The sequence below is a fragment of the Zasmidium cellare genome, assembly GCF_010093935.1.
Source record: "Zasmidium cellare ATCC 36951 unplaced genomic scaffold M409scaffold_8, whole genome shotgun sequence".
Taxonomy (NCBI): Eukaryota; Fungi; Ascomycota; class Dothideomycetes; order Mycosphaerellales; family Mycosphaerellaceae; genus Zasmidium; species Zasmidium cellare.
Window position 1 is genome coordinate 706,886 of NW_022986952.1, and position 13,255 is coordinate 720,140.

At 52.5% G+C, this 13,255-nt stretch overlaps 6 protein-coding genes across 6 annotated transcripts; 3 read left to right on the forward strand and 3 right to left on the reverse strand.

The window, feature by feature from the left end:
- Positions 1-259: 259 nt before the first annotated feature.
- Positions 260-1,069, forward strand: M409DRAFT_19819 (uncharacterized protein; the record flags this gene model as incomplete). Its single annotated transcript, XM_033805108.1, has 4 exons — positions 260-460; positions 583-659; positions 714-897; positions 953-1,069. 4 exons carry the CDS (start codon positions 260-262, stop codon positions 1,067-1,069), a joined length of 579 nt encoding a protein of 192 aa, XP_033671106.1.
- A 159-nt stretch (positions 1,070-1,228) lies between these two features.
- On the reverse strand, positions 1,229-2,362 carry M409DRAFT_51960 (uncharacterized protein; the record flags this gene model as incomplete). Its single annotated transcript, XM_033811947.1, has 4 exons — positions 1,229-1,475; positions 1,535-1,846; positions 1,902-2,245; positions 2,291-2,362. 4 exons carry the CDS (start codon positions 2,360-2,362, stop codon positions 1,229-1,231), a joined length of 975 nt encoding a protein of 324 aa, XP_033671107.1.
- A 1,854-nt stretch (positions 2,363-4,216) lies between these two features.
- Positions 4,217-5,888, reverse strand: M409DRAFT_51961 (uncharacterized protein; the record flags this gene model as incomplete). The annotated part of the gene is made up of 4 exons (XM_033811948.1): positions 4,217-4,385; positions 4,442-5,427; positions 5,479-5,727; positions 5,793-5,888. The coding sequence occupies 4 exons, from the start codon at positions 5,886-5,888 to the stop codon at positions 4,217-4,219; spliced, it is 1,500 nt and encodes a 499-aa protein (XP_033671108.1).
- A 1,606-nt stretch (positions 5,889-7,494) lies between these two features.
- On the reverse strand, positions 7,495-8,101 carry M409DRAFT_51962 (uncharacterized protein; the record flags this gene model as incomplete). The annotated part of the gene is made up of 2 exons (XM_033811949.1): positions 7,495-7,894; positions 7,968-8,101. The coding sequence occupies 2 exons, from the start codon at positions 8,099-8,101 to the stop codon at positions 7,495-7,497; spliced, it is 534 nt and encodes a 177-aa protein (XP_033671109.1).
- A 596-nt stretch (positions 8,102-8,697) lies between these two features.
- M409DRAFT_51963 (uncharacterized protein) lies at positions 8,698-10,132 on the forward strand (the record flags this gene model as incomplete). The annotated part of the gene is made up of 3 exons (XM_033811950.1): positions 8,698-8,801; positions 8,853-10,015; positions 10,071-10,132. The coding sequence occupies 3 exons, from the start codon at positions 8,698-8,700 to the stop codon at positions 10,130-10,132; spliced, it is 1,329 nt and encodes a 442-aa protein (XP_033671110.1).
- A 1,191-nt stretch (positions 10,133-11,323) lies between these two features.
- Positions 11,324-13,243, forward strand: M409DRAFT_19823 (GMC oxidoreductase; the record flags this gene model as incomplete). Its single annotated transcript, XM_033805109.1, has 1 exon — positions 11,324-13,243. One exon carries the CDS (start codon positions 11,324-11,326, stop codon positions 13,241-13,243), a length of 1,920 nt encoding a protein of 639 aa, XP_033671111.1.
- Positions 13,244-13,255: the final 12 nt, after the last annotated feature.

Genomic DNA, 13,255 nt, shown 5'->3' on the forward strand with positions numbered 1-13,255 from the left:
CTCGGAAATCGGTTCGTGGTGGGCGGTTGATGAAGGCAGTTGGAAGGTGACGAGGGTTGGCTGTGAATGCTTCTGGCGTAACGGAGACTTTGGGGGAAGCGCGATCGAGTTAGACTTTTAGCGTGCTTTCGGCTGCCAAGCACCAGCATCCCGGCGTCGTCGACGTGAGCTTCGACTTCACTCCGTCCGCCCATTGAGACCACCACCACAGCCAGACACCGCCGGCGACGACATCTCCACTCCCCGTACCACCACCGCCATGGCGAGCTTAAGGACGGCTCTTCGCCTGGCGCCACGAGCGCAGTTCGTCCGTCCATCGCCGACCTCCCGAATCACTCCCCTTGCCCAGCGCTGCTATGCCGCCTCTGCGACACCGAGACCAGCGGACGACACGAAGCCTGCCAGTCAGGCAGAGCAGGCCTCCGAAGATCTGAGCTTCCAGGGCGAGGACCCAAATATGGTATGCCTTACCCAGACGTGGAATGAGGAGAGGAACCCATACAAGACTGCGACCAAGGAGGAAAACATGCGATGAAGGAAGCATGACTTGACGTGAACAAGGCTGATATCGACTTCCTACAGAACGGAAACTACCCAGATCCATCGCTCACATCTGCTCTCCCCGTTAAGAGGCAATTCCGTGACCCATATGCGGACTGGTGAGGGAAACGCTTGAACCAGCCATGGCCAATCTCTGACTTCAGACTTCCCAGGTGGGATCCTCAAGAACGTCGAAACTACGGAGAGACCGTCCACGAAGATAACGACATTCTCGGTATCTTCTCGCCAGAAGAGTACACGCACTTCAAGCCTGGCTGGGGCGCAGTCCTCCTCGGCACTTTCATAGCATCGGTCGGCGTTCTTTGCGGTGTTGTTTACAGATACTACCCAGATCAGGTATGTCCTTGCAAAACAGATCATCTCACACGTCCATCCTTACTGACACGCATAGCCTGCGGTCTCGCGGACATTCGAGGACGGTTTAGAGAAGGAACTTGGCGGGCCACTCGCTGTGAGAGCCCGCAAGTCTCACGATGATGTTGCTCCACTCGATCGATCGGTGTTATAGAAGCAAGGGAAAGGCATGTATATACTCGAAAGTCTGAGATTCCCTTTGTACTATGCGATCATGCGGATATTGCGCCAACTCCTCTGTTTCCTCGTGTAAGTCATTAAATCATTACTGAAACCCCTCGTGGGCAATCAAGCATCTCTGGACAATGCTCTGCTAATCCTTCTTGACATCGTACGAGTCAAAGGACGCAGCACTGCTAGAGAAGTAGCTTGGAGGTCGCGTGACACCACGAGTGCTCGCGTGGAGAGTGTCCGTCACCAGCGTCTCAGCAACCGGCGAGGTCGAAAGAGTGTGCAACGACAAGGAATCCGCCTTTGGCGCCTCAGGTGCACTTTGCGCCTTCAGGTCTCTCTTGTCTACCACAACAGCCCTCAATCCGACGGAAAAGTAGATGATATACCTGTCATCACAATCAGCCTCAAATACCTACACGAGCAGAGAAGCGAGTCTTCGACTTACATGCAGAGCACCGGGATGACGAGCCAGGCGACGATCCATGCCAGGACGTTCGCCGAGTACCAACCCGTCCAGCCAGGATTCGTACTGTACCGCCAAAGGCACATACCGCCACGCGAGAGGGTAACGGGATTGGGCAGACCCCACATACAGATTCCCTCAAGAGTCATCTGAACAGCCCAGATCAAAGTGGCGGCGACGGCAGAGATGACGATCCACTTCTCCGGCATTCGGTTCCGGGAGATCTGGATGAGCTCGACGAGGCTGAGAGTGGACATGACGGCGGGGATCGTAACCCAAAAGAAGACGAGGGCACTAGGTACACTGTCAGCTTGAGGGCACTTGCAAGGGAGGGCGAATTCCGACTTACACCCTCGAAATCAACGTCCCGGACGAGTACGTCTCCTGGACGGCATCGTCATAGTAGACGGCATGCGGATTGACAACGGAAGCGATCAGAATCCCCATCGCGAGATGGCCAATTGACGTCACGAAAATCGTCGAGATAATCGCAATGAACCATCCACGGTGTCGGATTCTGTAAGGCGCCCTGGCACGAACATTGTTGCCTTTCTCGTTGGCCGTACTGAACACGCTGCTAGTGCTGCTGTCCCTGCCATATGCAGAGATGGTGGTGAGCTCCGATTGACCCATGGTTGTTGCCTGTAAGTGAATGAACGAGAAAGCGAGCGAGTAGTGCGAGACAGGCAGCAACTAAAAGAAGAAGCAGGAGAGCAGATATCAACTACATAAATGTACCTGCTTTCCAACACGATCCCCTCGCACCAAAAAGGCATGCCAGCCATTCGCCGTGGAAGTCGCCCTCTGCATTGCACATCGATCCGTCCCTCCACATACACGAAGGATTGCTAGCCTGAGGCGAAGCCTCCAAGCATTGACTGCTGGACTCGTCACCTCTCACACTCTGTCTCGTATCGCGAAACACAAAACCCAAGCTCCACAACTGGCTCTTCCTGAACCATCAACACTGCACCTCAATCCGTCACTCTCTTGATTCCAACCCAATAGGATCCCATTCTTCGAACGAAGCTACCCATAAAGGCAACGCTCGATGTCAACCCGGCAGGGCCACGTTTTCTCCCATTGGTCTCGCAGGCCCATGCACGATGCACCCTTCGATCCTGCAACATCTCAAGGCAGCAGAATTCTCGAACTTTGGAGGTCCTAATGGAGTGCTATAGTTTTTGTCGTTCGGCAAGTCGTGGCCGACTCGGCATGGACTCCGGCGAGAGAGATCGACAAGACTTGTCACGGCTGTGCTGGATCTGTCAGCTAGTCTCCAATGGCTGGTGATTTCTAAGACGGAGTGTTCTACCCATTGATACTCGCCATCGTCGGTCGATGCATAGCATTGACGTTCGAGGTGCGTTGAGACCTTTTTAAGCCCACCCGTGTGGTTCAGATCTACACAACCGCATTTTCCCTCATCGATCGAACACCACGGCTTCATCAACAGCATCCTCCCATCATCAAAGATTCAAAACCTCTAACCCACACAACGACCTCACTCCCCGCAACCAGCACTACCTAAACATAGCCTCATTGTGGGCCCCCTCCCTCACGATAGACCTACTAGGGCTTGACGAAGATAGGTTCCTGACGGCAAGCCACCTCGTGTCGATGCTGTGCATACCACATACCACTATAAAGCTTCGAAATTCTGCTGCCTGAAAGCCATTGGAGCCATTGTCTCAATGGCTTCCAAGTTGCCGCGGGTGAGAAGTACGGGTGGAGGCTTGTGACTTCACGGCGAGGGTGTCTGGCTGGATCTGGGAAGGGCTGCGAGGCTTGCGTTTGGTGGTGTCTCCATCGGCGTTTCGATATGGTCGTTGATGGTGTTGTTAATTGATTTGCCTAGGGCTCATGATGCCGAGTTAGCAGGTCGGTTGATCGTCTCCTTACACCAGTATTCACTCCTCCGCTATAACATCAACAACAATTCTTCATCTCCATTTCAAGCATCCGAGACCGCACTCTGGACGTACTGGCTGAGCATTGACTGTTCCAGTCGAGTCCTGACAGTCACACGCAGAGGCCTTTGAACGTCGTCGAAGAGTGCAGCAGCCACGGTGTATCCTCGTGCTGGCTTGCATGGAGCTTGATATGGCCTTTCGTAGAGCTTCATAGCTCTGCATGGGCGCTGGCTTCGCCTTTGCCGTGGTAGAGGCGTCGACATGGAGGCTCTACCGGGTGGTAAAGAGAGGGTATACTGAGGCTCTGACTTGGAGCTCGGAAAGGGGCCCAGAGTTCTTGGAAAGGGAAGTGATGTATGTCACATCATTACTGAATTCACCCCGAGTTTCATCTCGGACCTCACTTAATACCTTATTTGAATTTGATTCCAGTCCTCACTGGAGAGATCAGTTCTGGGATTATTTTGCACATCACTACAGGGATCATTCGAGAGATCACTTTCATGCTCACCGGCCTTTCACTAGGTGCCTCACTCTTGGAATCACTCGGGAGTTTACTCGAGGGCTCACTCGGCTAATCACTCTAGACCTCAGTCGAGAGATCACTCACGGACTTAGCTCCAGATTATTTTACAGAGCACGCCAAGTTGCTAAGACCACTCTGTGATCGATCCGTAAGTCATAACTTTCGTATATTACAATCCACCATGCTCATTGCTATACATGCCTCAGGTATACTTCTATCCCTCTATCACGACTCTTTCCCAGCCGCATACGGACTCCTCTCCCTCAACTTCTTGCCGTAAAACCAAAGCACAAGCGCACCAGGGTATCCAATCGCAAGCGCCGCAAATGCCAAAACACTATTCCCCCATCCTTGACCCAATGCACTGTACATCGCTGGAGCGAAAAGAGGGAACCTGTATCGAAAATATTAGTCCACGCCCGCATCCCAAGATGTTCATGGTTGGCTTACCCAAAACCTGTCAAACTCCTCGCCATCGCAGTACACCCAATCGCACTCGCCGAAAACACGCCATACGCGTCGATAACGTACGTCTGCAAACACGTCATGACCAACATGCATCCCATGGAAAAGATGGCCGCGCCAATATTCGGCACGATCCAGTGTGTATGTGCTTGAGCTGACCATCCGTACATGAAGAGACCACCGGCAACCAAGGCGGTAGCGACGAAGAGGACAGGTACGCGGAACTCCGGTCGCCCCTTCCCATCTGGGGTGGTCTTGCAAAGTCGGCGGTAGATGAAGCCTACACAGTACCCGCCTGATTGGGCGCCTATGGTGAAGCCAATCATGATGCTGATGTAGTTCAGTCCGCCAATACCTGTGGATTCGTGGTATATGTCTGTCCAGATGGTTGGGAAGGTTGAGAGCATGAGGTAAATGATGCCGTAAATGAGAGACTGGTAGAGTGCCAGAAACTGGACGATCGGTTGTGTTGTCAGGAGCTTGAGCGGACGAATGAAGGCGTGCTGGAAGATTTTGAGTCGTGTGCGTTCTGCCAGCTCGTACTCTGTCCTCAGATTCTGGTTACCCGTCTCTTTACGCAGCCTTTCAGCCTTCCAGTGCAGGAGTCGTGGGCCGTACGTTTCGGAGAGGGTGAAGTAAATCAAGACTTGCACACACACGCCGAAGATGGTGACGGCCCAAAAAGACCATCGCCATGTCGTCTTCTCGGCAATCCAGGCTCCCATGAGAGGGCCAACAGCTGGGCCAAGAATCGGTGCCAGACTGTACAATGCTACCGCCATGCCCCTTTCATCGGCCCTCCACAAATCGCTGAGGACTCCACCCCCAACTGTCTGTGGTGCACAGCCGCCCAGACCGCTCAGAAATCGGAATGCAAGCATCGAGCCGTTGTTGTACGCGAACCCGCAAGCAAGATTCCAGATCAGAAACCAGATGTTGGCTAGTTGGAGGACAATGACTCGGCCCCAAATCTGCTCAACGTTAGCAGTGCTCAAGATACACTTGAGGTGATATCGACGTACCTCACTCGACGGCGCAATGAACAGGGGACCAAAGACAAAGGCCAGCAGGAAGATCGAAAAGATAAGTGACAGTCCAAACGTCGAATGCACACCCAGATCATCGCCAATCTGCTGCTGGGCCGGTGCAATCATAGACGACGCTATGGGTGTCATGAACGTTATGAGCGACACCAACCCTGTCGCCAGCCATCGTCGTTTGAACGACCAATTTTTGGGATTCGCCTGGTCGTCCGGTCCATCCCATGTTACCTAGAAGAGCTAAATGAGCGCAGTTCACAGCTTGCAGCGTATCCCTGATCGGGAAGAAGTCTTACTATGTTTTCATCGCGTTCCGGCTCGTCTGATGAGATTTTGCCTTTCTCTTCCTCTCCAACGTCCTCTGGCTTTCGTGAGTCTTCCGTGTCGCTCATCATCGGTGTTCCTTGTTGTTACAGGCATCGTAGCCATGTTATCGTCGCCAAGGGTACTTCCGTATTTGTAGTCTGCAGCGCGCCGATGTAGGCCAGGCGTTAATGAAAAATCGTCTTTTCGCGCACTCCCCATTGAGCAGCGCCGACAGAGGGATTCTATCTCCGCGCGTAAAACCGAATATATCGGCGGTCGGTGTTCACGGGCCGTGTTTGGATGGCTTGTGATTGGAGCAAAGTGAATACGGCTGTGGCCTATAACGCTGTTGATCCTTCGAGATCAAAGTTACGAGGGCTGTGGTTAATACGTTTTGCCTGCACATTTTGCATGTATGAAAAGGAGTTCGAATGGCCAACGTACAGAAGTTGACCTGTGGCCGCTACACCACTTACCAGAGTTTGGCAAGCGTCTCAGTTCGAAGCATAGACGTGCATGCAATATATTTTGATGCACACATACCTGTGATACATGCCAGCAAAATCGTGCTCTAACCCTGTTGTGCCTGCATCGAAAGCGAACTCTGGTGCATAATACGTCAGACGCCGTTATGGATGTTCGGGAAGCCGTGCACAAGCAAACATCAAGATATAGTTGTGTACGTGTTGAACGTGTCTCAACATCATGCCGTTGTCGGATCAGACACATAGAACAAGTGCTCAAAACTCGGCGGCAAGTTGATGCCTCATCGCTCATGAGGTAACCTCCTGCATCTCTGCTCAGCGTTAGTAATTGCTCTGTCCAGGGTAATCTTAGAACCTTGCCTATGCATTCCTTGAACGAAGATATTTGCGAGCTCGCAGAGGTGGCCGGCAGACAAGGTTGGCCGTCTCCGCGTGCTCTGCACCATAAGCCAGAGGTAAAATGCCATGTGTCGGTGTATGCAATCGGCGGTGTCGGCGTCTTCTTCTGCATAGCTGCGTTGAAGAAGAGAACCAAGATGACCAAGTTCTGTGACCAAGGCATGTTTTATCCGAGTGGCCTACAGTGAAGTAGGAAGTGACGGCCCAACTGAATCCAAGGGCAACTCCTGAACTGAAGCCCAAGTTGAACCTTGAAGTAAGCCTTTGAGTGAGGTCAGAGCTAAGTCCTCAAGTGATCTCTTGAGTGAGGTCTGAAGTGATTAGCCAAGTGATCTCTTCCTGAGAATAAGCGAGGCCTAGAGTGAGCGCTCGAGTGAGATCTTGAGTGATGACTGGAGTGAGGTACCAATTGATCTTAACAGTAAGGCCAAAGTCATTCCAAGAGTGAGGCACTAAGTCTCGCCTTTGCCGCGACGGTCCACACTCTGCATTGTAGAACCATTCCAGCGCATGCTGGGCAGCATTGATCGCCGACCCGATAACAATATCAGGCGTACAGATCGACTTGTAAAAAGCTTCTGCAGCCTCAACTGCTTCTCAGGCAAACAGTCCGAGGTATACGGAAGTGCCCAAGGCAGTGACAACCAGAGCTGTGCTGAGGTTCGAGCCAGCAAAACCCGACAGTATCTCCGTTCTCGATGCTATCGTCATGGTAGTGGATGGGCAGCTCACAGCAGACACGGCATTCTGAATCCCCGCAGTCGGAATTGTCTTTGTCGGAAGTGTCCATATAATGTCAGATTGCAGCCTACTGGTCTCGCTTCGGTCTTCTCCCTCGGTTTCTGGGACGCTCATGCTCGTCGTAGTCTTCGGGTAGGGCCGTGTAGTCATTTGACGAGCGAAGCTGCCATCCAAGCTTCGATGTACCAAGGTGAGAGACACCAGTAAGCTCAGACAAATGCTTAGAGCTTGCAATGCCGAGTGGTGTTCCGACGATTGATGCGTTCTCATCGTCAACATCAGCATTGTCCGCTGCGTCTAGAGAAGCGAGAATTTCGTTACCGACCATAGACTTGATGTCGCCTAAACTGAGACCGAGAGAGATCGTAGAGGCTAAAAAGGCCCTGTCAAGGCCTTCTTCACCAACCCAGCGGCCAGAGGAGGCAGATTCAAGAGCCGAAAAGGATTCAGGCTCGCAGCGTAACGGCCTGACCGAACGAGCCCCAGATATGGATCATCATCAATGACATCTGGGTCCCGTTCGACGAACTCAACACCCACGTCGTTGATAATCGGCTGTCACTTGCATGGGATGGCACGAGACGAGAAGACCGCTCCTCGATTGTGGTCGAAAATTGCAAGCTCGTGGATCCGAGCGCGGATATGACTTGGCAGGTGTAGGAAGCCAAATCCATTCTTCCTGGCGTTCGGTGGGATTGAGGTCAGGTTATGGAAGCCGCAAGACGCAGCTGCCGCCGCTGGAAGATGTGTCTAGCGACAGTCAGAAGTAGGTATGGATGTGGGTGTGTGGGTTGGCTGAGATCCCGATATATAGTTCTGGAAAAGTACGCGTTCGGCTTAGAGGGCGATTTCGCTCAACTGGAAATTCCATGGAAGGATGCTGCGTTCCATCCATTGAACCCGAATTTCGGAGCCCATCGAGGGAGGGACTACACATTCTCGGAAGATGCAAACATCGATAAGGTATAATAATGTTATCAACAAGCCACATCAGAATTGCACATGCGGTGGTGTTGTTCGGAAAAAGTAAGAGACTGAGGCAGAGCGTTGCCCCAAAATCTCCACGACATGTCCGAGAGGACCGAGGTTGGACCCTAACACCCCATGGAGAAACGGCTAAGCACGGCGTTGCCAGGAGCAGAGGCATATGATCGTTTAATTCCTGCGCCTGGGAAACTGTAACCGCACTTCATTTCTCTCAGTCCCTCGTCTTCTTCTACTTACGCGTCTTTGCCGTATCGATTCAGAAAGCCAATTGCGTTCGTTCAGAATGGCCTCCCTCGCAAGATCTATGCGACCCCTCGCCCGAGTAGCTGTCAACGCATCATCAAGAACTCCCACTGTCCGAACGCCTTTCACGCGATCTGTGCCAGCGTAGGAGATTTTATAGCTCGTTTTTAATTCTCTTACTGACATCTGGTACAGAGCAAGATGTCTATCAACCACGCCACAGCGACGAAACGCAGATGTAGTCGATCTCGATTCCCTCGAACCAACCCCGATATTCCACCTCAATGAAGTCGAAGCTGCCATGGCAGATTCGGTGTCACGATTCGCAAACGAGGTCATTCTTCCCAAAGTACGTGACATGGACGAGGCGGAGAAGATGGACCCAGCTGTTGTAGAACAATGTTTCGAGCAAGGCCTCATGAGTGTGGAGATACCTGAGAAGTACGGCGGTGCGGGCATGAACTTCACTTCTGCAATTGTGGGCATCGAAGAGCTTGCGAAGGTGGATCCAAGTGTCAGTGTTATGGTGGATGTGCACAACACATTGGTGGTCACTGCCATTCTCAAGTACGGCACAGAAGAGAGCAAGAAGAAGTGGCTGCCGAGATTGGCAACCGAGACCGTTGGCTCCTTCTGTCTGTCAGAGCCAGTTTCTGGATCAGACGCATTTGCATTGAAGACCAAGGCAGAGAAGACTGCAGACGGATACAAGATCAACGGCAGTAAGATGTGGATCACCAACTCCATGGAGGCTGGCTTCTTCATCGTCTTCGCCAACCTCTACCCCGAGAAGGGGTACAAGGGTATCACTGCCTTCATCGTCGATAAGGAGAATCCTGGCCTCTCAATCGCAAAGAAGGAGAAGAAGCTCGGTATCAAGGCCTCCTCGACTTGTGTTCTCAACTTCGACGAGTGTGAAATCCCTAAGGGCAACCTGCTGGGCAAGGAGGGCGATGGCTACAAGTACGCCATTGGTCTCCTGAACGAAGGACGTATTGGTATCGCCGCACAGATGACCGGACTGGCCATTGGATCTTTCGAGAACGCAGCCAAGTACGTGTGGAACGACCGGAAGCAATTCGGCATGCTCGTTGGTGAATTCCAGGGCATGCAGCACCAGCTCGCTCAAGCTTGGACAGAGATCACTGCAGCTCGTGCCTTAGTCTACAACGCTGCTAGGAAGAAGGAAGCTGGCCAGGACTTCGTCATCGATGCTGCTATGGCCAAGCTTTACGCCTCGCAGGTCGCCAACCGAGTATCGGGTCAAGCCATTGAATGGATGGGTGGTATGGGCTTCGTCCGTGAAGGCCTGGCTGAGAAGTATTGGAGAGATTCGAAGATTGGGCAGATTTACGAAGGTAGATTATGTCTGTTTTCTCGTTCTGAAACGACTGCTAACGTTGTGTTTGACAGGTACGAGCAATATCCAGCTCACGACAATCGCCAAGCTACTCCAGAAGGAGTATACCCAGTGATGGGCGACAATGGACGGACGTTCGTCTGGCTAGATCCATTATCATGCAGCGTTGGTGTGCCTAGGATGTCTTTTGAGCTTCATGTATAAAACAGAATCGTAAGACGGGTCGAAAGCGCTATTCAGGTCTCACATGGCAGGGTTTTGGCTTTCCAGTAAAGTCCGTATTACCCTCCTTGTTCTGGCCAAAGTGGCACGTATGGATCTGCTGTCTCTCCGATTCTCTGCCAGCGACTGCGCTGCCAATTGCGCTGTAAGCTGATTAGATGGACTAGGAGTCATGGGGATGATTGTCCCACTTTGAGCGGAACACCCATGGTAGACCCGGAGCCCGGACTTAAGAAGGACAATGACGAGGACGAGGACAACGAAACGGTCGTTACTCAGAAGAGATGGGGCATCAAACAGTAGGTCTGATGGAGCTAATTGACCTTGCAGCACAACAGGACGACTCGGCTCGATCCGACGTTCAACAAATGGAATGAAAAATCGGTCGCCTTTTCCAGCCATTCTTCTGTTGCAAGGCAATCGAAAAAACAACGGCTTTTGCACTAGTTTGAGGTCCTCAAACCTGAACATGATGAGGTGAGGTTGAAACCCAGTCGCAGCTTCCTGTTCCGGACAACATGGCAAATCCACCGACATGCCAGCGACACGATCTTACGATCGACACACCAACAACATCGCAACACACTGCATACAGAATGACATCAAGGTTAAGCCACGATGCTGTTAACGTCAACTCTGATGGACGTTGAGGAGAATACCACCGCCATGAGACCGACAGCACTTGGCACCACAAGCTACGAGATGCTCAGCCCTCTCAGCTTAGCCTCTCTTGGCTGTTGGCATACGGCTAATACGACCGAGACGACCGACACCAGTTCAGAATCATATGCCTCTACACGTGCGCTTATGCACAAAGTCTGTCTCGGAATCCATTCGCATCGCACGTGGGATGTGTTGTTGGGAATACGACAAGGCAGATAGTGCCTTTCGCCACTTGGCTACGGGATTGGGAAAGTGGACGACGAGGTCAATCGTCTTCTCGCTCTGAGAGCGAGTTCAGCGATGATGTAGTCGTGAGTTGTGGTCGTATTGAGCAGGAGGATATAAGGAGTGGTTGAGACTGTCCAGATGTCCCCGGAGCCTTGCATCATCACTACCAGACTCTCTACTCAATCTATCCATCATGAAGCACCAAGCTTCCCTCATCGCTGCGCTTGCCTGCGTCAGCTATGTTGTTGCTATGCCAGCACAGTCCAAACGCTCGACTGAAGCCAGGATTAGCAGTGGCATCACCAACTCGTCTGCCGTTGTCGACATGCAAGCATTCGACTACATCATCGCTGGTGGTGGTCTTACTGGATTGACCGTTGCGAGCCGACTGACAGAAGATCCAAGTGTCTCTGTCCTTGTCATCGAAGCCGGCTACAACAACTTCAACGACTCCCGCGTCAACGACGTACGGGCTTACGGCCAGGCTTTTGACTCTGAGCTGGACCACAGCATATATTCGACGCCTGTCTCCTGGCAGAACGGCGAAGAACTGCTTTTGGTAACTGGAAAGACTCTCGGCGGTAGCGGTAGTCTGAATGGTGCTTCATGGACGAAGGGTGCCAAGTCGCAGTACGATCTGTTGCCCTTCCTCACGGGAGACGACAGCTGGGGTTGGGACGACTTCAATGACTACATGCTCAAGGCCGAGAACTTCCACGAACCTACTCAGGAACAGCACCAGGTCAAAGGTGCCAATTTTGATTCTTTGTACCACGGCAGTGGAGGGCCTGTTCAAGTTGCATTTGGAGCTGGCATGTTTGGAGGCACCCAGATCCCTGCTCTTGAAGCATCAGAGAAGGTCTGGTCAAACTTCTCGAGAAACTCAGACGCGGCGTCAGGACTTGTCAATGGAGGCACGGTCATTCCCAACATGGTCGATGTGGAGGACAACCAAAACCGATCGAGCCCGTTCACTGCATATGCTCAGCACCAGCTGGAGCAGCGAAACAACTTCCTCATCCTGACTGGCCACCGCGTGACCGAGATCGTCTGGAAAGAGGGACAGGATTTGATCGCCGAAGGAGTCCACTTCCAGGCTTCAAAGAACAGCACCGTCCACTTCGCCAAGGCCAACCGTGAAGTCCTTCTTGCAGCAGGCTCTCTACAGAGCCCACAGATCCTCGAGCTCTCAGGTGTTGGTGATCCAGACGTTCTCAACGCCGCAGGCATCGCCACCAAGCACTCACTGCAAGGCATCGGCAAGAACATGCAGGAGCAGACGAAGAACACCCTGACTTTCACCGCAAAGAACGGCACCGACTTCAATGGTACTGGCCCACCCTCTGCCATCTCCTTCGTCACAGCTCAACAACTCCTACGAAACGACAGCGCGGCATGGTACAACTCGGTCAAAGCCAACCTGACCTCCTACGCCCAAACTCTAGAGGAAGCGGGTCTCGTCACCAACGCCACCGCAACTGCCACCATCCTCTCCGCCCAGCTTGACAATCTCTTCAACACGGTCGACTCCGCCGCCGCCGAGATCTTCTTCACAATAACCCCGACCACCAACCAAGTCGGCATCGACAACTGGAATCTGATCGTCTTGTCTCGAGGAACCGCTCATATTCAGTCAAATTCAGCATGGGATCATCCCATCGTCGAACCGTCTTACTTCCACCATCCATTGGATCTCGAATTCCAAACACGCGTCAACCAGCAATCGAGGGAAGTCTTCGAAACCGCTCCCCTGAGCAACTACGTCGTCGACGAAATCACACCCGGCAAAACACTCGTTCCAGCGAACGCCACCTCAAAAGACTGGGAGAACTGGGTCAAGAAGTCCTTCACATCCGTCTGGCATTACATTGGGACATTGTCCATGATGAAAGAGGAACTTGGGGGTGTTGTGGATTCCAGGTTGAAAGTGTACGGGTTGCAGAATGTGCGGGCGATTGATGCGAGCGTGGTGCCGATTCAGCTTTCGGCGCATTTGAGCAGTAGTTTGTATGGGGTGGCCGAGAAGGCGGCGGAGATGATTCAGAGTGATTGGGAAGGGGAGGGGAAGGACCGGAGCTTGGAAAGGGTCGATAGTGTTGAGGAGAGGATCTGATGGCGAGTAAGT